The following is a 26502-nucleotide window of genomic DNA, read 5'->3' as shown; positions in this document are numbered from 1 at the left end:
AGGTCCTGGTTAAAAGTAGTGCACTCCATAGGGAATAGGTTGCCATTTGGTTATAGGTCCTGGTTAAAAGTAGTGCACTCCATAGGGAATAGGTTGCCATTTGGTTATAGGTCCTGGTTAAAAGTAGTGCACTCCATAGGGAATAGGTTGCCATTTGGTTATAGGTCCTGGTTAAAAGTAGTGCACTCCATAGGGAATAGGTTGCCATTTGGTTATAGGTCCTGGTTAAAAGTAGTGCACTCCATAGGGAATAGGTTGCCATTTGGTTATAGGTCCTGGTTAAAAGTAGTGCACTCCATAGGGAATAGGTTGCCATTTGGTTATAGGTCCTGGTTAAAAGTAGTGCACTCCATAGGGAATAGGTTGCCATTTGGTTATAGGTCCTGGTTAAAAGTAGTGCACTCCATAGGGAATAGGTTGCCATTTGGTTATAGGTCCTGGTTAAAAGTAGTGCACTCCATAGGGAATAGGTTGCCATTTGGTTATAGGTCCTGGTTAAAAGTAGTGCACTCCATAGGGAATAGGTTGCCATTTGGTTATAGGTCCTGGTTAAAAGTAGTGCACTCCATAGGGAATAGGTTGCCATTTGGGATGCACACTATGACCTAGCCTGATCCCAGGTCTGTTTGCGCTGTCTTGTTAATGACCAGAGTTGGCAAGACAGCACAAACAGATCTGAGACCAGGCTATATCTGACCTAGTACAGATCTGAGACCAGGCTATATCTGACCTAGTACAGATCTGAGACCAGGCTATACCTTACCTAGTACAGATCTGAGACCAGGCTATATCTTACCTAGTACAGATCTGGGACCAGGCTATATCTGACCTAGTACAGATCTGAGACCAGGCTATATCTGACCTAGTACAGATCTGGGACCAGGCTATATCTGACCTAGTACAGATCTGGGACCAGGCTATATCTGACCTAGTACAGATCTGAGACCAGGCTATATCTGACCTAGTACAGATCTGAGACCAGGCTATATCTTACCTAGTATAGATCTGGGACCAGGCTATATCTGACCTAGTACAGATCTGAGACCAGGCTATATCTGACCTAGTACAGATCTGGGACCAGGCTATATCTGACCTAGTACAGTAACACAGGTCAATCACAACAAGACTCACAGTCAAATGACTATTTGGTGTTTCCACGTTCCAGGAGGTGTGTTGCCTGAGACAATAAGAAATGGTGTTGTTATTCAAACAGCCAGCAGGACTTTAGTTTACTGCTTGTTTGGTCTGGAAAGGTCACACCGCAATGTGTTTCCTGTGGTTACTGCTGTTTTGACGCCAAGGAGTGAATGTGTGTGTGTGTGTGTGTGTGTGTGTGTGTGTGTGTGTGTGTGTGTGTGTGTGTGTGTGTGTGTGTGTGTGTGTGTGTGTGTGTGTGTGTGTGTGTGTGTGTGTGTGTGTGTGTGTGTGTGTGTGACAAATACTATTAGCAGTGGTACATTTCCCTATCACTAGAGAGCAGCATTCTGGGACTGGATGTATGGACGTGTCATTCTCAACTCTACTGCTTTGTATGGATGTTTGAACGTGTCATTCTCCACTCTGCTGCTTTGTATGGATGTTTGAACGTGTCATTCTCCACTCTGCTGCTTTGTATGGATGTTTGAACGTGTCATTCTCCACTCTGCTGCTTTGTATGGCTGTATAAACGTGTCATTCTCCACTCTGCTGCTTTGTATGGCTGTATAAACGTGTCATTCTCCACTCTGCTGCTTTGTATGGCTGTATAAACGTGTCATTCTCCACTCTGCTGCTTTGTATGGCTGTATAAACGTGTCATTCTCCACTCTGCTGCTTTGTATGGATGTTTGAACGTGTCATTCTCCACTCTGCTGCTTTGTATGGCTGTATAAACGTGTCATTCTCCACTCTGCTGCTTTGTATGGCTGTATAAACGTGTCATTCTCCACTCTGCTGCTTTGTATGGATGTATGAACGTGTCATTCTCCACTCTGCTGCTTTGTATGGATGTATGAACGTGTCATTCTCCACTCTGCTGCTTTTTATGGATGTATGGACGTGTCATTCTCCACTCTGCTGCTTTGTATGGATGTATGAACGTGTCATTCTCCACTCTGCTGCTTTGTATGGATGTATAAACGTGTCATTCTCCACTCTGCTGCTTTGTATGGATGTTTGAACGTGTCATTCTCCACTCTGCTGCTTTGTATGGATGTATGAACGTGTCATTCTCCACTCTGCTGCTTTGTATGGATGTATGAACGTGTCATTCTCCACTCTGCTGCTTTGTATGGATGTTTGAACGTGTCATTCTCCACTCTGCTGCTTTGTATGGATGTTTGAACGTGTCATTCTCCACTCTGCTGCTTTGTATGGATGTTTGAACGTGTCATTCTCCACTCTGCTGCTTTGTATGGATGTTTGAACGTGTCATTCTCCACTCTGCTGCTTTGTATGGCTGTATAAACGTGTCATTCTCCACTCTGCTGCTTTGTATGGCTGTATAAACGTGTCATTCTCCACTCTGCTGCTTTGTATGGATGTATGGACGTGTCATTCTCCACTCTGCTGCTTTGTATGGATGTTTGAACGTGTCATTCTCCACTCTGCTGCTTTGTATGGCTGTATAAACGTGTCATTCTCCACTCTGCTGCTTTGTATGGCTGTATAAACGTGTCATTCTCCACTCTGCTGCTTTGTATGGATGTATGAACGTGTCATTCTCCACTCTGCTGCTTTGTATGGATGTATGAACGTGTCATTCTCCACTCTGCTGCTTTGTATGGATGTTTGAACGTGTCATTCTCCACTCTGCTGCTTTGTATGGATGTTTGAACGTGTCATTCTCCACTCTGCTGCTTTTTATGGATGTATGGACGTGTCATTCTCCACTCTGCTGCTTTGTATGGATGTTTGAACGTGTCATTCTCCACTCTGCTGCTTTGTATGGCTGTATAAACGTGTCATTCTCCACTCTGCTGCTTTGTATGGCTGTATAGACGTGTCATTCTCCACTCTGCTGCTTTGTATGGATGTATGGAACGTGTCATTCTCCACTCTGCTGCTTTGTATGGATGTTTGAAACGTGTCATTCTCCACTCTGCTGCTTTGTATGGCTGTATAAACGTGTCATTCTCCACTCTGCTGCTTTGTATGGCTGTATAGGACGTGTCATTCTCCACTCTGCTGCTTTGTATGGATGTATGAACGTGTCATTCTCCACTCTGCTGCTTTGTATGGATGTATGAACGTGTCATTCTCCACTCTGCTGCTTTGTATGGATGTATGAAACGTGTCATTCTCCACTCTGCTGCTTTGTATGGATGTATGGAACGTGTCATTCTCCACTCTGCTGCTTTGTATGGATGTATGACGTGTCATTCTCCACTCTGCTGCTTTGTATGGATGTATGGACGTGTCATTCTCCACTCTGCTGCTTTGTATGGATGTATGACGTGTCATTCTCCACTCTGCTGCTTTGTATGGATGTATGAACGTGTCATTCTCCACTCTGCTGCTTTGTATGGATGTATGAACGTGTCATTCTCCACTCTGCTGCTTTGTATGGATGTATGAACGTGTCATTCTCCACTCTGCTGCTTTGTATGGATGTATGGACGTGTCATTCTCCACTCTGCTGCTTTGTATGGATGTATGGACGTGTCATTCTCCACTCTGCTGCTTTGTATGGATGTATGACGTGTCATTCTCCACTCTGCTGCTTTGTATGGATGTATGGACGTGTCATTCTCCACTCTGCTGCTTTGTATGGATGTATGGACGTGTCATTCTCCACTCTACTGCTTTTTATGGATGTATGGACGTGTCATTCTCCACTCTGCTGCTTTGTATGGATGTATGGACGTGTCATTCTCCACTCTGCTGCTTTGTATGGATGTATGAACGTGTCATTCTCCACTCTGCTGCTTTGTATGGATGTATGGACGTGTCATTCTCCACTCTGCTGCTTTGTATGGATGTATGAACGTGTCATTCTCCACTCTGCTGCTTTGTATGGATGTATGAACGTGTCATTCTCCACTCTGCTGCTTTGTATGGATGTATGAACGTGTCATTCTCCACTCTGCTGCTTTGTATTGATGTATGGACGTGTCATTCTCCACTCTGCTGCTTTGTATGGATGTATGAATGTGTCATTCTCCACTCTGCTGCTTTGTATTGATGTATGAACGTGTCATTCTCCACTCTGCTGCTTTGTATGGATGTTTGAACGTGTCATTCTCCACTCTGCTGCTTTGTATTGATGTATGGACGTGTCATTCTCCACTCTGCTGCTTTGTATGGATGTATGAATGTGTCATTCTCCACTCTGCTGCTTTGTATTGATGTATGAACGTGTCATTCTCCACTCTGCTGCTTTGTATGGATGTTTGAACGTGTCATTCTCCACTCTGCTGCTTTGTATGGATGTATGAATGTGTCATTCTCCACTCTGCTGCTTTGTATTGATGTATGAACGTGTCATTCTCCACTCTGCTGCTTTGTATGGATGTTTGAACGTGTCATTCTCCACTCTGCTGCTTTGTATGGATGTATGGACGTGTCATTCTCCACTCTGCTGCTTTGTATGGATGTATGGACGTGTCATTCTCCACTCTGCTGCTTTGTATTGATGCCATTTGAGACTCATCGTAAATGCCATTCTCAGTTTCCCTAATAACACCTGTCCGTCTCCTCCCAGGTGACGGCTCGTCACTGGACGACCAGGGAGGGTCAGGTGAGAAGATCAAGCGTCGCGTCAAGACACCGTACTCCCTGAAGAGGTGGCGTCCCACCACCTGGGTGGTCTCCACGGATACCCTGGTGGGCGAGGTGAACAACGAGGATGCTGCCAAGGCTCCTCGCTCCAAGTCCTCCACTGCTGTCTACTTGGTGGGGGGCGGGACTACCACCGCTGCCATGACTTCTGACCCCTGTGACCCTGGCATTACCTGCCTGTGAACCCTGACCCCTGGGTGTGTGGCTAGAGGGAGTGGCCAGAGAAGTGTGTTCATAAGCACCAGCTGATAGCCAAATAGCTGATTACTAACTAACTCTTATGTGGACAGCTACTTCAGTGACTTTAACAAATTAACAAATTAACTGGCTACTTCCGATTTTAAGAAACCCACTGAGGAGGGTGTGGCCAGAGAAGGACTGTGTCTACAGAAGGCTACATTGAGGAGGGTGTGGCCAGAGAAGGACTGCGTCTACAGATGGCTACATTGAGGAGGGTGTGGCCAGAGAAGGACTGCGTCTACAGATGGCTACATTGAGGAGGGTGTGGCCAGAGAAGGACTGCGTCTACAGATGGCTACATTGAGGAGGGTGTGGCCAGAGAAGGACTGTGTCTACAGATGGCTACAGCTGTGTCTCAAATTGACCCTATTCACTATATAGTGCACTACCTTTGCCCATGGCAGCATGCTCTAGTATTCTGAGTTTCCTGGGTACCATTCTGTCAGGAGAAGAAACGATGTGAAATGAATCAAAGAAAGATAATCAATTAGCAAGAAAGAAGCATTTCTAAAAGGTTTCTTTACTTTGAAGAACTTGCTTTAAACAGAACCTAGCTATGCTAAAGCAACATTGGCTTTAAATGCTGTCCCATTATAAATGCTGTCCCATTATACATGCTGTCCCATTATAAATGCTGTCCCATTATATGTGCTGTCCCATTATAAATGCTGTCCCATTATAAATGCTGTCCCATTATAAATGCTGTCCCATTATAGGTGCTGTTCCATTATAAATGCTGTCCCATTATAAATGCTGTCCCATTATAAATGCTGTCCCATTATATGTGCTGTGCCATTATATATGCTGTCCCATTATAAATGCTGTCCCATTATATGTGCTGTGCCATTATATATGCTGTCCCATTATAAATGCTGTCCCATTATAAATGCTGTCCCATTATATGTGCTGTCCCATTATAAATGCTGTCCCATTATAAATGCTGTTCCATTATACATGCTGTTCCATTATAAATGCTGTGCCATTATATGTGCTGTGCCATTATAAATGCTGTCCCATTATAAATGCTGTCCCATTATAAATGCTGTCCCATTATAAATGCTGTTCCATTATAAATGCTGTCCCATTATATATGCTGTCCCATTATATCCAGTGCCTTGCAAAAGTATTCATCCCCCTTGGCGTTTTTCCTATTTTGTTGCATTACAACCTGTAATTTAAGTAGATTTTTATTTGGATTTTATATCATGGATATACCCAAAATAGTCCAAAATGTTGAAGTGAAAAAATTACTTGTTTCAAAAAATACAAAATGGAAAAGTGGTATGTATTCACCCCCTTTGCTATGAAGCCCCTAAATAAGTTCTGGTGCAACCAATTACCTTCAGAAGTCACATAATTTGTGAAATAAAGTCCACCTGTGTTCTGAAAGGCCCCAGAGTCCGCAACACCACTAAGCAAGGGTCAACACCAAGCAAGCAGCACCATGAAGACCAAGGAGCTCTCCAAACAGGCCAGGGACAAAGTTGTGGAGAAGTACAGATCAGGGTTGGGTTATAAAAAAATATCAGAAACTTTGAACATCCCACGGAGCACCATTAAATCCATTATATAAAAATGTAAAGAATATGGCACCACAACAAACCTGCCAAGAGAGGGCCGCCCACCAATACTCACAGACCAGGCAAGGAGGGCATTAATCAGAGAGGCAACAAAGAGACCAAAGATAACCCTGAAGCCATTGCTTAAAGAAAAAAACAAGCAAACACGTTTGGTTTTCACCAAAAGGCATGTGGGAAACTCCCCAAACATATGGAAGAAGGTACTCTGGTTAGATGAGACAAAAATGTAGCTTTTTGGCCATCAAGGAAAACATTATGTCTGGTGCAAACCCAACACCTCTCATCACCCCGAGAACACCATCCCCACAGTGAAGCATGGTTGTGGCAGCATCATGCTGTGGGAATGTTTTTCATCGGCAAGGACCGGGAAACTGGTCAGAATTGAAGGAATGATGGATGCCGCTAAATACAGGGAAATTATTGAGGGAAACCTGTTTCAGGCTTCCAGAGATTTGAGACTGGAACGGAGGTTCACCTTCCAGCAGGACAATGACCCTAAGCATACTGCAAAAGCAACACGCAAGTGGTTTAAGGGGAAACATTTAAAATGTCTTGGAATGGCCTAGTCAAAGCCCAGACCTCAATCCAATTGAGAATCATCTGTGGTATGACTTAAAGATTGCTGTACACCAGCGGGACCCATCCAACTTGAAGGAGCTGGAGCAGTTTTGCCTTGAAGAATGGGCAAAAATCCCAGTAGCTAGATGTGCCAAGCTTATAGAGACATACCCCAAGAGACTTGTAGCTGTAATTGCTGCAAAATGTGGCTCTACAAAGTATTGACTTTGAGGGGGTGAATAGTTATTGATTGGACATGATTTGGAAAGGCACACACCTGTCTATATAAGGTCCCACAGTTGACAGTGCATGTCAGAGCAAAAACCAAGCCATGAGGTTGAAGGAATTGTCCGTAGAGCTCCGAGACAGGATTGTGTCGAGGCACAGATCTGGGGAAGGGTACCAAAACATTTCTGAAGCATTGAAGGTCCCCAAGAACACAGTGGCCTCCATCATTCTGAAATGGAAGAAGTTTGGAAACACCAAGACTCTTCCTAGAGCTGGCCGCCCGGCCAAACTGAGCAATCGGGGGAGAAGGGCCTTGGTCAGGGAGGTAACCAAGAACCGATGGTCACTCTGACAGAGCTCCAGAGTTCCCCTCTGGAGATGGGAGAACCTTCCAGAAGGACAACCATCTCTGCAGTACTCCACCAATCAGGCCTTTTATGGTAGAGTGGCCAGATGGAAGCCACTTCTCAGTAAAGGGCACATGACAGCCCGCTTGCAGTTTGCCAAAAGGCACCTAATGGACTTTCAGACCTTAAGATACAAGATTCTGGAGGCTGTAATTGCTGCCAAAGGTGCTTCAACAAGTACTGAGTAAAGGGTCTGAATACTTATGTAGATGGGATATTTCAGTTTTATTTATTTTTTGCAAACATTTATAAAAACAATTTTTTTGCTTTGTCATTATGGGATATTGTGTGTAGATTGATGAGGGGAAAAAAAGATTAAATTAATTTTAGCGTAAGACTAACGTAACAAAATGTGGAAAATGTCAAGTGGTCTGAATACTTTCTGAATGCCCTGTATATGCTGTTCCATTATATTTGTTGAGGCACTTTTTTTTAAACAAATAATCACCTAGTGAAGTCGATGTGTGACCTAGGATCAGGTTAAAGGTTAAAGGTTAAAGGTTCAAGAGTGGTCTTTAAACATTAAGAGAAGAAGAAAATGGATTGATCTAACGATCAGTAATAACATGCTTCCCAAATGGCACCCTATATAGGGAATAGTGCTCTGGTCTAAAGTAGTGCACTACATAGGGAATAGGGCTCTGGTCTAAAGTAGTGCACTATATAGGGAATAGGGTGCCATAGGGCTCTGGTCTAAAGTAGTGCACTATATAGGGAATCGGGTGCTATTTGGGAAGCATATATAGACTGCTCCTGTGGACTTCTATGGATATTGTATGTCCATATAAAACAGCAGATTGACAATAGAGAATGTCTTTGAGACTGGGTTGGCTGCACATTGTTTTTCAATCCGTTTATGCTCAGTACTTTCATAATGTTTATGTATTTGTTTCAACTAATCTGTATATTCTACATTTTTGTATCAAATCAAAACATGTGCAATAGGCTTTAGCTTTGAGGTGCTTTTTCAACTTTCTTTTCATTGTGTTTGTTTTATTTTTTGCTGCGTTTTTTTGTTATGATATTGTAAACAAACAACAACAACAAAAGCACTTATTGTTATTATTATCAGTAGTGGTCCTGCTTCCTGTCACATGTCCTTGAATGAGACGTTTCATTGAACGACAATCCTTTACTTTCTCACCAATCCCATCAAACCTGAGAAGGAAAAGCAACCAATCAAATCAAGAAGAAGGGGGTGGACGGAAAGGACAGGGCTGTGTTAAGATGTCCTATCAGAGTAAAGCAGGAAGTTTTAGCAGGAAGTGGTGCAAACTAGACAATATTTCTAATGTTATTAGTCACATGCTTCATAAACAAACAGTGAAATACTGAATTACAGGTCCTTTTCCAACAATGCAGAGTTAAAAATAAAAAATGAATTGAGATAGTGACAATACGGTGAATAACGAACAAAAATATCATGACTATATACAGGGAGTACCAAGACGATGTGCAGGAGGTAATTCAGGTAGATATCTACACATAGGTAGGGGTGAAGTAGGTAGGGGTAAAGGGACCAGACAACAGGATAGATAATAGACAGTAACAGCAGTATACTGTAGGTAGGGGTAAAGGATAGATAATAGACAGTAACAGCAGTATACTGTAGGTAGGGGTAAAGGGACCAGACAACAGGATAGATAATAGACAGTAACAGCAGTATACTGTAGGTAGGGGTAAAGGATAGATAATAGACAGTAACAGCAGTATACTGTAGGTAGGGGTAAAGGATAGATAATAGACAGTAACAGCAGTATACTGTAGGTAGGGGTAAAGGATAGATAATAGACAGTAACAGCAGTATACTGTAGGTAGGGGTAAAGGATAGATAAGACAGTAACAGCAGTATACTGTAGGTAGGGGTAAAGGATAGATAATAGACAGTAACAGCAGTATACTGTAGGTAGGGGTAAAGGATAGATAATAGACAGTAACAGCAGTATACTGTAGGTAGGGGTAAAGGATAGATAATAGACAGTAACAGCAGTATACTGTAGGTAGGGGTAAAGGATAGATAATAGACAGTAACAGCAGTATACTGTAGGTAGGGGTAAAGGATAGATAATAGACAGTAACAGCAGTATACTGTAGGTAGGGGTAAAGGATAGATAATAGACAGTAACAGCAGTATACTGTAGGTAGGGGTAAAGGATAGATAATAGACAGTAACAGCAGTATACTGTAGGTAGGGGTAAAGGATAGATAATAGACAGTAACAGCAGTATACTGTAGGTAGGGGTAAAGGATATATAATAGACAGTAACAGCAGTATACTGTAGGTAGGGGTAAAGGATAGATAATAGACAGTAACAGCAGTATACTGGACTCACTAAACAGAGAACATCTCTGGTCATCCCTACTGCCTCTGATCTGGAGGACTCACTAAACATGCTTCATTTGTAAAGATGTCTGAGTGTTGGAGTGTACCCCTGGCTACCCAGGATACCCCTGGCTATCCGTAAATAAAATAAAAACAAGAAAATGGTCCCTTTCTGGTTTGCTTAATATAAGGAATTGGATACTTTTTTAATTTTTTAAACTTTTGATACTTAAGTATATTTGAGCAATTACATGTACCTTTAATACTTAAATATATTTAAAACCAAAATACTTTTAGACTTTTACTCAAGTAGGATTTTACTAGGTGTAACGGTTCTCCTCCTCCTCTTCATCCGAAGAGGAGGAGCATGGATTGAACCAAAACGCAGCTTCTGAAGTTGACATTATTTATTTACAGAAAAGACGAAAACACGAACTTCACTATAAACTAACAAAACAACAAAACGGAGTAGACAAACCTGGACATGCGAACTTACATACAACGCAGAACTCACGAACAGGAAAATGACTACACAAAAGACCGAACGTACAAACAAACCGAGAACAGTCCCGTGTGGCGTAACATACAAACACTGACACAGGAGACAACCACCCACCAACAAACAGTGAGAACAACCTACCTTAATATGACTCTCAATCAGAGGAAACGTCAAACACCTGCCTCTGATTGAGAGCCATACCAGGCAACCCAAAACCAACATAGAAACAGAAAACATAGACTGCCCACCCAAAACTCACGCCCTGACCAATAAACACATACAAAACAAGAGAAAACAGGTCAGGAACGTGACACTAGGTGACTCACTTTTACTTGAGTCATTTTCTATGAAGGTGTCTTTAGGATCTTTAGACAACTGGGTACTTTTCCCACCCCTGAGTTTATCTGCATTATATTTGAGTACAAGAGTTAGTTCAAAAAGGGGCGATGCAGGTAGTCCGGGTAGCCATTTGATGAGCTATTTATCAGTCTTATGCCTTGGAGGTAGAAGCTGTTCACGGTCCTGCTGGTTCCAGAGTTGGTGCATCAGTACCGCTTGGAATGTCTGGTACCGCCTGCCGTGAGGTAGCAGAGAGAACCATCTATGTCTAGGGTGGCTGGAGTCTGACAATTTTTTGGGCCTTCCTCTGACACCGCCTGGTATCGAGGTCCTGGATGGCAGGGAGCTCGGCCCCAGTGATGTACTGGGCCTTCCTCTGACACCGCCTGGTATCGAGGTCCTGGATGGCTCGGCCCCAGTGATGTACTGGGCCTTCCTCTGACACCGCCTGGTATCGAGGTCCTGGATGGCTCGGCCCCAGTGATGTACTGGGCCTTCCTCTGACACCGCCTGGTATCGAGGTCCTGGATGGCTCGGCCCCAGTGATGTACTGGGCCTTCCTCTGACACCGCCTGGTATCGAGGTCCTGGATGGCTCGGCCCCAGTGATGTACTGGGCCTTCCTCTGACACCGCCTGGTATCGAGGTCCTGGATGGCTCGGCCCCAGTGATGTACTGGGCCTTCCTCTGACACCGCCTGGTATCGAGGTCCTGGATGGCTCGGCCCCAGTGATGTACTGGGCCGTACTCACCAATTGCCTTGCGGTGATGCAGCCAGTGAAGATGCCCTCAATGGTGCAGCTGTATATCTTTTTGAGGATCTGAGGACCCATGCCAAGTCTTCTCGGCCTCCTGAGGGGTAAGAGGAGGCGCTGTCGTTGGCCTCGGTGGTCTGTTCCGTTGGCCTCGGTGCTGTTCTGTTGGCCTCGGTGGTCTGTTCTATTGGCCTCGGTGGTCTGTTCTATTGGCCTCGGTGGTCTGTTCCGTTGGCCTCGGTGGTCTGTTCTGTTGGCCTCGGTGGTCTGTTCCGTTGGCCTCGGTGGTCTGTTCCGTTGGCCTCGGTGGTCTGTTCTATTGGCCTCGGTGGTCTGTTCTATTGGCCTCGGTGGTCTGTTCCGTTGGCCTCGGTGGTCTGTTCTATTGGCCTCGGTGGTCTGTTCCGTTGGCCTCGGTGGTCTGTTCCGTTGGCCTCGGTGGTCTGTTCCGTTGGCCTCGGTGGTCTGTTCCGTTGGCCTCGGTGGTCTGTTCCGTTGGCCTCGGTGGTCTGTTCCGTTGACCTCAGTGGTCTGTTCTGTTGGCCTCAGTGGTCTGTTCTGTAGCTTATCTGTGACTGTCCGTGAACAAGGTTTGATGACTGGCATGTATGATGGTCAAAACACCAATCTCTCCTAGGCCAAGAGAGGTAGGCCTACTGATAAAACCTTCCCTCAGTGAGTTGCCAGACTCGTGTTTCTAAGCTAGGCTACCTCTCTCTCTTGCTGTCTCTCTCTGTGTGTGTCTCTCTCTCTCTCTCTCTCTCTCTCTCTCTCTCTCTCTCTCTCTCTCTCTCTCTCTCTCTCTCGCTGTCTCTCTCTCTCTCTCTCTGTCTCTCTCTGTGTGTGTCTCTCTCTCTCTGTGTCTCTCTCTGTGTGTCTCTCTCTCTCTTCCTCTCTCTCTCTCTCCCTCTCTGTGTCTCTCTCTCTCTCACTCTGTGTCTCTCTCTCTCTGTTCAATTCAATTCAATTCAAGGGGCTTTATTGACATGGGAAACATATGTTATCATTGCCAAAGCAAGTACGGTAGATAATATACAAAAGTGAAATAAACAATAAAAATGAACAGTAAACATTACACTCCCAGAAGTTCCAAAAGAATAAAGACATTACAAATGTCATATTATGTATATATACAGTGTTGTAACGATGTACAAATGGTTAAAGTACAAAAGGGGAAATAAATAACCATAAATATGGGTTGTATTTACAATGGTTTTTGTTCTTCACTGGTTGCCCTTTTCTTGTGGCAACAGGTCACACATCTTGCTGCTGTGATGAAACACTGTGGTATTTCACCCAGTAGATATGGGAGTTTATCACACTGTGGTATTTCACCCAGTAGATATGGGAGTTTATCACACTGTGGTATTTCACCCAGTAGATATGGGAGTTTATCAAAATCGGGTTTGTTTTTGAATTCTTGATCTGTGTAATGTGAGGGAAATATGTCTCTCTAATATGGTCATAGCCTTCGAGCTGATTCTGTAATTCCGTCCAAAATCAGGTTGTTGGTTTTGAGGTTTGATTTGGAGTGAAGGTTATGTAGTAGAGGGTAACATCCTGTATATGTTCCTGACAAAAAATTCCAAGTTTATCTAACTCTAAATCTATTTGTTTTTAAAGAACATGCTGAAAAACCATGACCTCTCTGTCTCTTTGCAATCTCTCTCTTTCTCTGAACAAAAAATAAAACATCATTAACATTCACAGTTGATTATTATGTTTACAAATCCAAGACTTATGGCCTCTGTTCTATAATCACACTATGCACACTTATTTCGCCAGACAACAGAATGACATTTCAGCTGGAGCTTTTTACTTCCTGCATTTCAGCTGGGGCTTTTTGCTTCCTCCATTTCAGCTGGGGCTTTTTACTTCCTCCATTTCAGCTGGGGCTTTTTACTTCCTCCATTTCAGCTGGGGCTTTTTACTTCCTCCATTTCAGCTGGGGCTTTTTACTTCCTCCATTTCAGCTGGGGCTTTTTACTTCCTGCATTTCAGCTGGGGCTTTTTACTTCCTGCATTTCAGCTGGGGCTTTTTACTTCCTGCATTTCAGCTGGGGCTTTTTGCTTCCTCCATTTCAGCTGGGGCTTTTGGCCTTCTCCATTTCAGCTGGGGCTTTTTACTTCCTCCATTTCAGCTGGGGCTTTTGGCTTCCTCCATTTCAGCTGGGGCTTTTTACTTCCTGCATTTCAGCTGGGGCTTTTGGCTTCCTCCATTTCAGCTGGGGCTTTTTACTTCCTGCATTTCAGCTGGGGCTTTTGGCTTCCTCCATTTCAGCTGGGGCTTTTGGCTTCCTCCATTTCAGCTGGGGCTTTTTGCTTCCTCCATTTCAGTTGGGGCTTTTGGCTTCCTCCATTTCAGCTGGAGCTTTTTACTTCCTCCATTTCAGCTGGAGCTTTTGGCTTCCTCCATTTCAGCTGGAGCTTTTGGCTTCCTCCATTTCAGCTGGGGCTTTTTACTTCCTCCATTTCAGCTGGAGCTTTTGGCTTCCTCCATTTCAGCTGGAGCTTTTGGCTTCCTCCATTTCAGCTGGGGCTTTTGGCTTCCTCCATTTCAGCTGGGGCTTTTGGCTTCCTCCATTTCAGCTGGAGCTTTTGGCTTCCTCCATTTCAGCTGGGGCTTTTGGCTTCCTCCATTTCAGCTGGGGCTTTTGGCTTCCTCCATTTCAGCTGGAGCTTTTGGTTTCCTGCATTTCAGCTGGGGCTTTTTACTTCCTCCATTTCAGCTGGGGCTTTTGGCTTCCTGCATTTCAGCTGGGGCTTTTTACTTCCTCCATTTCAGCTGGGGCTTTTTACTTCCTCCATTTCAGCTGGGGCTTTTGGCTTCCTCCATTTCAGCTGGGGCTTTTTACTTCCTGCATTTCAGCTGGGGCTTTTGGCTTCCTCCATTTCAGCTGGGGCTTTTGGCTTCCTCCATTTCAGCTGGGGCTTTTTGCTTCCTCAATTTCAGCTGGGGCTTTTGGCTTCCTCCATTTCAGCTGGAGCTTTTTACTTCCTCCATTTCAGCTGGAGCTTTTGGCTTCCTCCATTTCAGCTGGGGCTTTTGGCTTCCTCCATTTCAGCTGGGGCTTTTTACTTCCTGCATTTCAGCTGGGGCTTTTTACTTCCTGCATTTCAGCTGGGGCTTTTTGCTTCCTCCATTTCAGCTGGGGCTTTTGGCCTTCTCCATTTCAGCTGGGGCTTTTTACTTCCTGCATTTCAGCTGGGGCTTTTGGCTTCCTCCATTTCAGCTGGGGCTTTTTTTACTTCCTGCATTTCAGCTGGGGCTTTTGGCTTCCTCCATTTCAGCTGGGGATTTTTACTTCCTGCATTTCAGCTGGGGCTTTTGGCTTCCTCCATTTCAGCTGGGGCTTTTGGCTTCCTCCATTTCAGCTGGGGCTTTTTGCTTCCTCCATTTCAGTTGGGGCTTTTGGCTTCCTCCATTTCAGCTGGAGCTTTTTACTTCCTCCATTTCAGCTGGAGCTTTTGGCTTCCTCCATTTCAGCTGGAGCTTTTGGCTTCCTCCATTTCAGCTGGGGCTTTTTACTTCCTCCATTTCAGCTGGAGCTTTTGGCTTCCTCCATTTCAGCTGGAGCTTTTGGCTTCCTCCATTTCAGCTGGGGCTTTTGGCTTCCTCCATTTCAGCTGGGGCTTTTGGCTTCCTCCATTTCAGCTGGAGCTTTTGGCTTCCTCCATTTCAGCTGGGGCTTTTGGCTTCCTCCATTTCAGCTGGGGCTTTTGGCTTCCTCCATTTCAGCTGGAGCTTTTGGTTTCCTGCATTTCAGCTGGGGCTTTTTACTTCCTCCATTTCAGCTGGGGCTTTTGGCTTCCTGCATTTCAGCTGGGGCTTTTTACTTCCTCCATTTCAGCTGGGGCTTTTTACTTCCTCCATTTCAGCTGGGGCTTTTGGCTTCCTCCATTTCAGCTGGGGCTTTTTACTTCCTGCATTTCAGCTGGGGCTTTTGGCTTCCTCCATTTCAGCTGGGGCTTTTGGCTTCCTCCATTTCAGCTGGGGCTTTTTGCTTCCTCCATTTCAGCTGGGGCTTTTGGCTTCCTCCATTTCAGCTGGAGCTTTTTACTTCCTCCATTTCAGCTGGAGCTTTTGGCTTCCTCCATTTCAGCTGGGGCTTTTTACTTCCTCCATTTCAGCTGGGGCTTTTGGCTTCCTCCATTTCAGCTGGGGCTTTTGGCTTCCTCCATTTCAGCTGGAGCTTTTTACTTCCTCCATTTCAGCTGGAGCTTTTGGCTTCCTCCATTTCAGCTGGAGCTTTTGGCTTCCTCCATTTCAGCTGGGGCTTTTTACTTCCTCCATTTCAGCTGGAGCTTTTGGCTTCCTCCATTTCAGCTGGAGCTTTTGGCTTCCTCCATTTCAGCTGGAGCTTTTGGCTTCCTCCATTTCAGCTGGAGATTTTGGCTTCCTGCATTTCAGCTGGGGCTTTTTACTTCCTCCATTTCAGCTGGGGCTTTTGGCTTCCTGCATTTGAGCTGGAGCTTTTGGCTTCCTCCATTTCAGCTGGAGCTTTTTACTTCCTCCATTTCAGCTGGAGCTTTTGGCTTCCTCCATTTCAGCTGGGGCTTTTGGCTTCCTGCAGTTCAGCTTCTGGTTCCTAAGAGAGTGATAGCACAAGACTTTAAAAGCAAAAAGAAACACAGAACATAACAGTATTAATAATCTGTTAAAGTATGCATAACTATTTATGCAAAGCAAAACCAAAGTTGGATAACATGACAATTCCCATTCTCTCTTCGCCTGAATCTATGCCTTCGGGATACTTTTCTGCTGGGTTCCACAAAAATGAAGGCCCTAAAGAACCTCCTCATGCTTTCACCCAGTCTTCCCCCATCCGGCCACAGGTTCCAAAAGGTGTTTCCAAGCCATGTCATTTTCACTTTGTTCCCGTTCTCCTTCCTCCTCCATTGCCACCTGATATACATGTGCGGTGGCCTTAATCAACATTACCTCATCTTGAGGTTACTCAGCACTGTATATACGTTTCAACATCAATGTCCTCAGAAAATGTGCGTACGGCCAAGTACATCACTAAGCTGCCTGCCATCCAGGACCTCTACACCAGGCGGTGTCAGAGGAAGGCCCTAAAAATTGTCAAGGACCCCAGCCACCCCAGTCATAAACTGTTCTCTCTACTACCGCATGGCAAGCGCTACCGGAGTGCCAAGTCTAGGACAAAAAGGCTTCTCAACAGTTTTTACCCCCAAGCCATGATCTGTGAGCTGCTCTGACAGCTGGTGCTTAAAGTTAGTGAGGGAGATAAGAGTCTCCAGCTTCAGCCATTTTTGCAGTTCGTTCCAGTCATTGGCAGTAGAGAACTGGAAGGAAAGGCGGCCGAAGGAGGAATTGGCTTTGGGGGTGACCAGTGAGAAATACCTGCTGGAGCGTGTGCTGCGGGTGGGTGCTGCTATGGTGACCAGTGAGCTGAGATAAGGCGGGGCTTTACCTAGCAAAGACTTATAGATGACCTGGAGCCAGTTGGATTGGCAACGAGTATGAAGCGAGGGCCAGCCAACGAGAGCATACAGGTTGCAGTGGTGGGTAGTATATGGGGCTTTGTTGACAAAACAGATGGCACTGTGATAGACTGCATCCAGTTTGCTGAGTAGAGTGTTGGAGGATATTTTGTAAATGACATCGCCGAAGTCAAGGATCGGTAGAATAGTCAGTTTTACGAGGGTATATTTGGCAGCATGAGTGAAGGATGCTTTGTTGCGAAATAGAAAGCCAATTCTAGATTTACTTTGGATTGGAGATGCTTAATGTGAGTCTGGAAGGAGAGTTTACAGTCTAACCAGACACCTAGGTATTTGTAGTTGTCCACATATTCTAAGTCAGAACCGTCCAGAGTAGTGATGCTAGTCGGGCGGGAGGGTGCGGGCAGTTGAAGAATTATTTTTCAGGTAGTGATATCCACTTCTTGAGAGTAGTTATGGTGCCTAATAATTTGGTCTTGTATTACCTTGTATTAGATCCAAAACTAAAGTGTCTGCAAATATATTACTGGAGAATACGGGTGACCTAATGTCTTATACCAGTGTTACGCCTCACATGTCCCTGTTGTTGATAACACACGGTACTAAAATGATTCACAGTTGTCTTCTTATTTCCACATAGTCTGTCACGGTTCCCCGCCCCAATAGGGCATCAACCAACCTCTTTCCTTACTGCCAATACACACAAATCATGTTCACACAACCCTCCTAGGTATGCAGTGCTCGCAGCACCTAGTCCTACCGGTAGTATTTACAGGTGGCCTACTAAATAAACTCAGGCTTTTCTAGGTCCGTATCCTACAATTGTTCAGCCTACGATTATCATCTCTCCAAGATGTCAGAATGTGTGGTAACATGTGTAGGAACTGTGCCTACCTTGTTTCTGGTGCTGGCTCCTGTTTCACTGATTCGGACTCCGTAGTTCGACTGTAAATCGTGGTGAATTCTGCTCGCAGCGCCAAATGTAAAAAAAAACTCACGGACGATTATTAAAGCTCAAAAGAAGTTTATTCACCCAATGGGCAGATGAACAGACCAAAGACATGTTTCCACCAGAACAAGTATATTTACCCCCATTTAGGTGAAGTTGCCTCGTTCCCTGTAAACATCTTTATGGCAGGAAGTTAAGTGACCTGACCTCGGCCCCCATTCCTCACTAATCCACAGCTCTCAACCCTTATCAGTGACCGCAACCATGTGACTGCCTTTTCTTTACAGTAGATTCCAAGCCCCTGGCTCCAACCTGACCCCACCATATACATTCCTCCTACAGATAACCATTAACTTCTGGTGTAGCAACCAGACTGTGGCCCTTCTCATTTCCATAGGATAATTAACACTATTTCAAGTTTTTAGATGTTAGAACCCATCAGCCTTGATGACAGCTTTGCACACTCTTGGCATTCTCTAAACCAGCTTCACGAGGTAGTCACCTATAATGCATTAAGGAGTTCCCACATATGCTGAGCACTTGTTGGCTGCTTTTCCTTCACTATGCGGTCCAACTCATCCCAAACCATCTCAATTGGGTTGAGGTCAGGTGATTGTGGAGGCCAGGTTATCTGATGCAGAACTTCATCACTCTCCTTCTTGGTAAAATAGCCCTTACACAGCCTGGAGGTGTGTTGGGTCATTGTCCTGTTGAAAAACAAATGATAGTCCCACTAAGCATAAACCAGATGGGATGGCGTATCGCTGTAGAATGCTGTGGTAGCCATGCTGGTTAAGTGTGCCTTGAATTCTAAATAAATCACTGACAGTATCACCAGCAAAGCTCCCCCACACCATCACACCTCCTCCTCCATGCTTCACGGTTCACGGATTCACGGCTTCACGGATTCACGCACTCTCCTCTGAACAGTTGATGTTGAGATGTGTCTGTTACTTGAACTCTGTGAAGCATTTATTTGGGCTGCAATTTCTGAGGCTGGTAACTAATGAACTTATCCTCTGCAGCAGAGGTGACTCTGGGTCTTCCTTTCCTGTGGCGGTCCTCATGAGAGCTCAGGTGGAACACATTTAAACTTTCAAAAAAAATTCTATGTTGATTTGAATGTCACTGAGAAAACAGAAGGGTGTCAAATAATTTTTCCACAAAATAACGTTCAAAATTGAAAGGTAATCATATGTTTTTTTTACCCTTTAAACTCTTGGGAATTGGCCTATATGGAAAGGGCTAAATATAAATGTTTCTTACTGAAGAAATATGAAATCATATGCATAACCAGGGTTGGGCAGTAGCGGATTACACAAAAAGAAGTGTAATCTGTTAAATTACCAGCATCAATGTTGTTATCAGATTAGATGATTACTTATATATATATATATACAGTGGGGCAAAAAAGTATTTAGTCAGCCACCAATTGTGCAAGTTCTCCCACTTAAAAAGATGAGAGAGGCCTGTAATTTTCATCATAGGTACACTTCAACTATGACAGACAAAATGAGGAAAAAAAATCCAGAAAATCACATTGTAGGATTTTTAATGAATTTATTTGCAAATTATGGTGGAAAATAAGTATTTGGTCACCTACAAACAAGCAAGATTTCTGGCTCTCACAGACCTGTAACTTCTTCTTTAAGAGGCTCCTCTGTCCTCCACTCGTTACCTGTATTAATGGCACCTGTTTGAACTTGTTATCAGTATAAAAGACACCTTTCCACAACCTCAAACAGTCACACTCCAAACTCCACTATGGCCAAGAACCGTGTGGTTCTTGGCTTGCTTGTATGACATCAGAGCAGGATTTATTATAATCCTCAATGTCTCATCTTTGAGAACACATTGAGTCCTCATTTATTTACAGTATTTCCCTCACGCAGACAACTGATGTGCAGAAGTTGCCCCATTAGGCAGGGATGGGGGCATCTTCTTGTCACGCGTGGTGCTCAAGTTCAGAACGGCTGTCAGTCAAAACCCAAACTGTGAAGGACAGAACCAGACCTCTGGTGTCGTGTAGAGCATGTTACTGTACAACCAGGCGTTTATTAGTGCCCAAATCTGTACTGTTCAACCCGTATACAGGTACCGTACAACCCGTATACAGGTACCGTACAACCCGTATACAGGTACCATTCAACCAGACCTCTGATGTTGTGTAGAGCATGTTACTGTACAGCCACTACGTTCCAATTTTCTAAAACATTGTTGTAACATTTTTTTTTTTAAACAGATAAGTCAATTAAGAACACATTCTTATTTACAATGATGCCCTTTAGGTGCTTATTAGTGTGCAAATGTGCCATTTGTAACCTGTGTATGAGTGTGAAGAGTTATTTAACTGTGATATTATAACATGTATTAATAATACATAGAGGAATGGTGATGTTCAGAGACTGAAGGACGTGACTGAAGGACGTGACTGAAGGGACGTGACTGAAGGGACGTGACTGAAGGGACGTGACTGAAGGACGTGACTGAAGGGACGTGACTGAAGGGACGTGACTGAAGGGACGTGACTGAAGGGACGTGACTGAAGGACGTGACTGAAGGGACGTGACTGAAGGGACGTGACTGAAGTTACGTGACTGAAGGGACGTGACTAAAGGACGTGACTGAAGGGACGTGACTGTGACTGAAGGGACGTGACTGAAGGACGTGACGTGACTGAAGGGACGTGACTGAAGGGACGTGACTGAAGGGACGTGACTGAAGGACGTGACTGAAGGGACGTGACTGAAGGGACGTGACTGAAGGGACGTGACTGAAGGGACGTGACTGAAGGGACGTGACTGAAGGGACGTGACTGAAGGGACGTGACTGAAGGGACGTGACTGATGGGACGTGACTGAAGGGACGTGACTGAAGGGACGTGACTGAAGGGACGTGACTGAAGGACGTGACGTGACTGAAGGGACGTGACTGAAGGGACGTGACTGATGGGACGTGACTGAAGGGACGTGACTGAAGGGACGTGACTGAAGGGACGTGACTGAAGGGACGTGACTGAAGGGACGTGACGTGACTGAAGGGACGTGACTGAAGGGACGTGACTGAAGGGACGTGACTGAAGGGACGTGACTGATGGGACGTGACTGAAGGGACGTGACTGAAGGGACGTGACGTGACTGAAGGGACGTGACTGAAGGGACGTGACTGATGGGACGTGACTGATGGGACGTGACTGAAGGGACGTGACGTGACTGAAGGGACGTGACTGAAGGGACGTGACTCAAGGACGCAACTGACTAGCATCCCATTTACAGCCCGACCTAAACTTACCCTTACCTTAACCTTAACCATAACCAGTTTGAATATTCAACATTGGTTTGCTGGTCAGCCACATCCCCTAGTTTTCCCCTTAAAATCTAGGACATGTCTTTGGGTGAGTCTTCCTGTGCTGTGGGGTCCTCAGCCAGCCCAAGTAGTTGTATGAGCTGGAAGTAAGAGTAGACCCAGGCTCGAGAGATGTCCTGAGTCTGTCCCAGAGCCCCGGCCTCCGTCAGCAGGCCTCGTCGGAACTGCAGCTGCTGCTCTAGCATAGCCCTCTGCCTGTGGACGGGACAGAGGGAGGAAGAGATGGTAACACAAAAATATATACTTTTCTGCCTTGATTCATCACATCCTCTCGCCTCCTTCTCAAATCCCATTTTGGATGAGAAGGTCAGAGGTCCCGCCCCTGACCTTATTTTATGTTAGCCAGGCCTAGCACCCTGTTAGCCAGGCCTAGCACCCTGTTAGCCAGGCCTACCACCCTGTTAGCCAGGCCTAGCACCCTGTTAGCCAGGCCTAGCACCCTGTTAGCCAGGCCTACCACCCTGTTAGCCAGGCCTAGCACCCTGTTAGCCAGGCCTAGCACCCTGTTAGCCAGGCCTACCACCCTGTTAGCCAGGCCTACCACCCTAGACCCTGTTAGCCAGGGTGCATGGGTCCTTTTTCAGGGAACTACTGGCATGCAAACGTCCCTTCTGCTGTAAAGGATTGGACATGGCAGCAACAATGAAGAGATTGAGATACCTGGCAAACAGTTCAGCTTGTAGTCGTGCCTCTTCTTCTGCCCACTGCGCTGCCTCCTCCTCTCTGCGTTTTCTCTCCTCCACTGCCTTCTTCCTCTCCTCTTCCTCCTCCTTCTGTTTCTGCAGGTACTCTCTCTTCTCATGGTCCTCCATCGCTGCCAGCCTCCTCCTCTCCTCTTCTTTACTCACCGCCTCCTCTAGTCGCTGCAGCTCCAGCTCAGCTGTAGTAGAGTGGAGGGGACACACTTGTTATATTCAGGTCTGTGTGTGTGTTTGCAGGGCTGGCCCTAGCCTTTTGGGGGCCCTAAGCGAGATTTGGTTGGGGAGTCCCCCTACCTCGTGGCAAAATGTTTTAGTGGCCCCCCTCTTGATGGCGGAGAGAACAATTATAGTTTTTAAGTTAATTTCCTGTAACTCGACATTATGCCATGGGGCAGAGATCATTTTGCCATGGGGCAGAGATCATTTTGCCATGGGGCAGAGATCATTTTGCCATGGGGCAGAGATCATTTTGCCATGGGGCAGAGATCATTTTGCCATGGGGCAGATATCATTTTGCTATGGGGCAGATATCATTTTGCCATGGGGCAGATATCATTTTTTTAAAAGGTTTACAGCCAAATACCTGCAATTCTACACATTTTGCCAAGACTTATGCTGTGTTAATATGATATCTGAGTTAATGACTAAGAAAATCAATGGGGGCCCCCTGGTGGTAAGAGCCCCAGGGCACGTGCCCGGTCGGTATTCGACCATGATTATTACAAGTTTAGATAGCTGGCTAGACTAACTATCAATCTAAAAATTGTTATCTGACATGGCTAAATTGAGTGAGTGTCAGTGAGTGACATAACAAGAAAAAAACTGCAGATGCACAACCAAATTTCGCCACAGCACCTGTTGTATTCTGCTGTTCTTACTATCAATAGTAAGTTGAGACCCCAACTGAGTTCCTAAGAAAAGCCTAGCAGCCGGGGGCGCTAAGCAACCGCTCTTATACCTGGGACAGGCCTGGTGTGTGTGGAGTCATTCACCTGCCCTGCGTTCCTCCTCCTCCTGTCTGATCTTCTGAATCATCTCCAACTGTCGTCTCTTCTTCTCCTTCTTCCTCCACTCCCTCTCTTTCTCCGCCTGCTCCCTTCTTATCCTCTCAGTCTCTTTCTCCTCTAACCTTTGTCTCTCTTCCTCCTCAGCCAGCCTCCTCAGCCTGCAGGAAGAGATCATTACTATAAAAAAACATTTTACATTTATATTTTAAGAATTTAGCAGACGCTCTTATCCAGAGCGACTTACAGGATCAAATAGGGTAAAGTGCCTTGCTCAAAGGCACATTGACAAATTTGTCAACAAGTCGGCTCGGGGATTCAAATCAGCAAACTTTCGGTTAGTGATCCAGTGCTCTTAACAGCTAGGCTACCTGCCCAGGCCCGGCGCCACGAGGGGGCAAAAGGGGCATTGCCCCTTAGTTGGAATATTGTCCTCCATCAGTTTTGTATCCCTATTCTGTCCGACAATCTACCTACTCCGTCATGCCCAGCCGATTTGTTGTGTATGCTTCATTCATGCAACTCCCTCGCACGCATCATATGTACATCATACACAATTTACCAGTTGAAAAAAAAAAGTGGGTTAATTTTCAAAGTTACGTACTACCGGGAAAAAAGTTTCACCGTGCAGCTGGATGTAATTTAGCTCATGTTAACAGTTAGGTAGCTGGTGGATATTATAAAGTGGCTTCACCAGGACACAACACCAGGACACAACACCAGGACACAACAGCAGCGTCAGATTAACGCGGCGGGGAGAAGTCTGCCACAGAGGCCAAGGCCGCCGATGCTAATCACCTAGGCTGTCGAGCCCAGCAACAAAGGCACCTGCACAACCGTCTTGCAGTCTGGTGACATAGAAGGTAACCAACCCGAGGAGGGGCCTGCAGCCACCAAGATACCCAACCCGCCTGTACTGTGGGAGAAAACTGGCATTTTGTAGCGTGTGGTTTAAAGGCAGAAAGTGGCTGGAATATTCCTGCAAGGAAATACATGCACACGGACACCCCCGCTCCAAGCAAACGGCAAAGAGTAGTGAGTCGTAATCTGAAGGAATATGTGGTGAAACAACAATGGGTCAGGAAGAAGAGGATCATGAGAGGAAGTGCAAAATACTGTTTTTCAGCACTCTGGATGCTGTACTGGGAGAAAGGTCAGCACGATTTAACCAACCAAACAGCCAACTTGTTGAGGCCCTGTGTGCCTTGCACCTACAAAATGAAACCTTTATGGGTATGGAAAAGGTGAAACCACTGTGGGACTTTGTGGAAGCTGAGTTTACTGTCGCACGCCAGTTTCTACAGACTGAAATCGCCCCGATCTGGAGAAGAAAAATGGACTAACGTTATGCAGAGCATTTTGGATAAATACTCCAAGCCTCTAACAGTTATGCCTGCTGTGATGATGGCATTGGTGCTGGGATTAACATTTTGGATAAATACTCCAAGCCTCTAACAGCTATGCCTGCTGTGATGATGGCAATTGACGCTGGGATTAACATTTGGAGCATCCACGGCAATTTTCAACATTGAAAAAAAATGTATTCAGTAAAAACACAGACGGAGCCTGTTGCACAGGAGGAAAGCACAGCTGATTCAACTGGCATTTGGAGAGGGATCTTATAAGCAAGTTCCTTGGGGAACGAGAGACTGCTGAGGAGGTCCAACACAGCATCAAGGAGGCTTTGAATCTGGGTACGAACAGGCAGCCTGGCTGGGCTTGTATTATTTTGTTATTTTGCTTTTGGAAATTCGTGGCAAATGTCAGAAATAGTCGTAGACGTGATTTTTTAGTTTACTGCTTGACTTCTGTGATTGGATTGGACATGTTTAGTTTATAATTTAAATCGGATTGTTTTTAATGTCGTTTTATACGGTAGAAGAGGTGCTTTGCATTACGTGGATGAGGGTGGGCAGACCTTGGCCAATGGTTGAGTAACGACGTAGCTATAGTGTTGCCATAAAAAACTCGTTGCTATGGAAAACTAATTTCTCCGTTGTCATACGCAGCGTAGTACGGCACTCTTGTAGGAAGACAGCTTGGTAGCTGCATTGATAAGTCGTGGTATTGCATTGTACATGATTGTTTGCGTTCCGCGATTGGAAATGCATTCTATGGGCATGGGGAAGTATTATTACAGTAATTAGCATCTGTTTTGCATTGACAGGTACTTGTGCATGTAGCTGTGTGGCGTTGTCATAACTTGTAATTTCTCGAGACGGTTATGAATCGTCCATGTTTGTAAAGCGGTGCAGTAGCCTGTATTCTTGCTGCAAGACAGCCGTGCAGTAGCTTGTATTCTTGCTGCAAGACAGCCGTGCAGTAGCCTGTATTCTTGCTGCAAGACAGCCGTGCAGTAGCCTGTATTCTTGCTGCAAGACAGCCGTGCAGTAGCCTGTATTCTTGCTGCAAGACAGCCGTGCAGTAGCCTGTATTCTTGCTGCAAGACAGCCGTGCAGTAGCCTGTATTCTTGCTGCAAGACAGCCGTGCGTGGCTGCAAATACATTGTGTGTAATTGTACTATAGAGTATTAACAATCCTGTATTATCAGCAAGCGAATATAGTTGTGCCCCTTTAGTCATTTCTAATGCCCCCTTGCCAAGTTAATCCTGCCGCCGGGCCTGTTCCTGCCGCCTAGGTAGTCATTTTATTTTGGTCGGAACAGCCTTGATTCTCTTTTTCTGCGTCTCATTAATAGTGCCAGAAGTTTTCCCCGACCAAGTGACCAGGAAAAACTCTGGGTCCTCGACCAAGTGACCAGGAAAAGTTCTGGGTCCTCGACCAAGTGACCAGGATAAGTTCTGGGTCCTCGACCAAGTGACCAGGAAAAACTCTGGGTCATTCAAGTTGTTCCATATTTGAGGTAATTCATATCATATCCACTAGAGGGCGGTGCTGAGGCCCCATCCCAGCCCATATTAGGGAGTTAGCTAGACAGTCTACCTGAGTTCCTCAGCTCTCTGATTCTGCTCCTCTTCCAGCTCCAGCCTCATGCACTCCTCTCTCTCCTCCCGCTCCTGCTGCCTCCTCCTCTCCTCCTCTCTCTCCTTCCTCTTCCTCTCCACCTCTAGTCGGCGACGCTCTGCCTTCTCAGCCAACACGTTCTTCTGTTGCTCCATATGGGCTGCTGCCTCTCCTCTGTTCTTGTCCTTATTACCCACAGATCATGGATAATGGAGTGAATTCAAGGGTAGCACCGACCAGGACTCAAACCCGGGTCCCTGCACCCATCAGTCCAACAACTTAACCGTTACGCCCAGAGGTCTGAACCTCTGGACGAAGTCGCTAGGTGTTGTACTGAGGTCACTAGTATATCAAAATAACAT

At 45.5% G+C, this 26502-nt stretch overlaps 1 protein-coding gene across 1 annotated transcript in view; it reads left to right on the top strand.

The window, feature by feature from the left end:
- The window catches only part of LOC120037761 (bone morphogenetic protein receptor type-2-like), a gene marked incomplete at its 5' end in the record, with an annotated part of 29122 nt that extends 22835 nt beyond the window's left edge, over window positions 1–6287 (top strand). Inside the window, one exon of the mRNA XM_038983725.1 lies at window positions 4682–6287. Within this exon, the coding sequence (XP_038839653.1) occupies window positions 4682–4941 (260 nt within the window). The remainder of the gene's footprint in view (window positions 1–4681) is intronic.
- Window positions 6288–26502: the final 20215 nt, after the last annotated feature.

Source organism: Salvelinus namaycush, unplaced genomic scaffold, assembly GCF_016432855.1.
Source record: "Salvelinus namaycush isolate Seneca unplaced genomic scaffold, SaNama_1.0 Scaffold1852, whole genome shotgun sequence".
NCBI classification, from domain to species: domain Eukaryota; kingdom Metazoa; phylum Chordata; class Actinopteri; order Salmoniformes; family Salmonidae; genus Salvelinus; species Salvelinus namaycush.
This window is presented reverse-complemented; position numbering and strand designations above follow the sequence as displayed.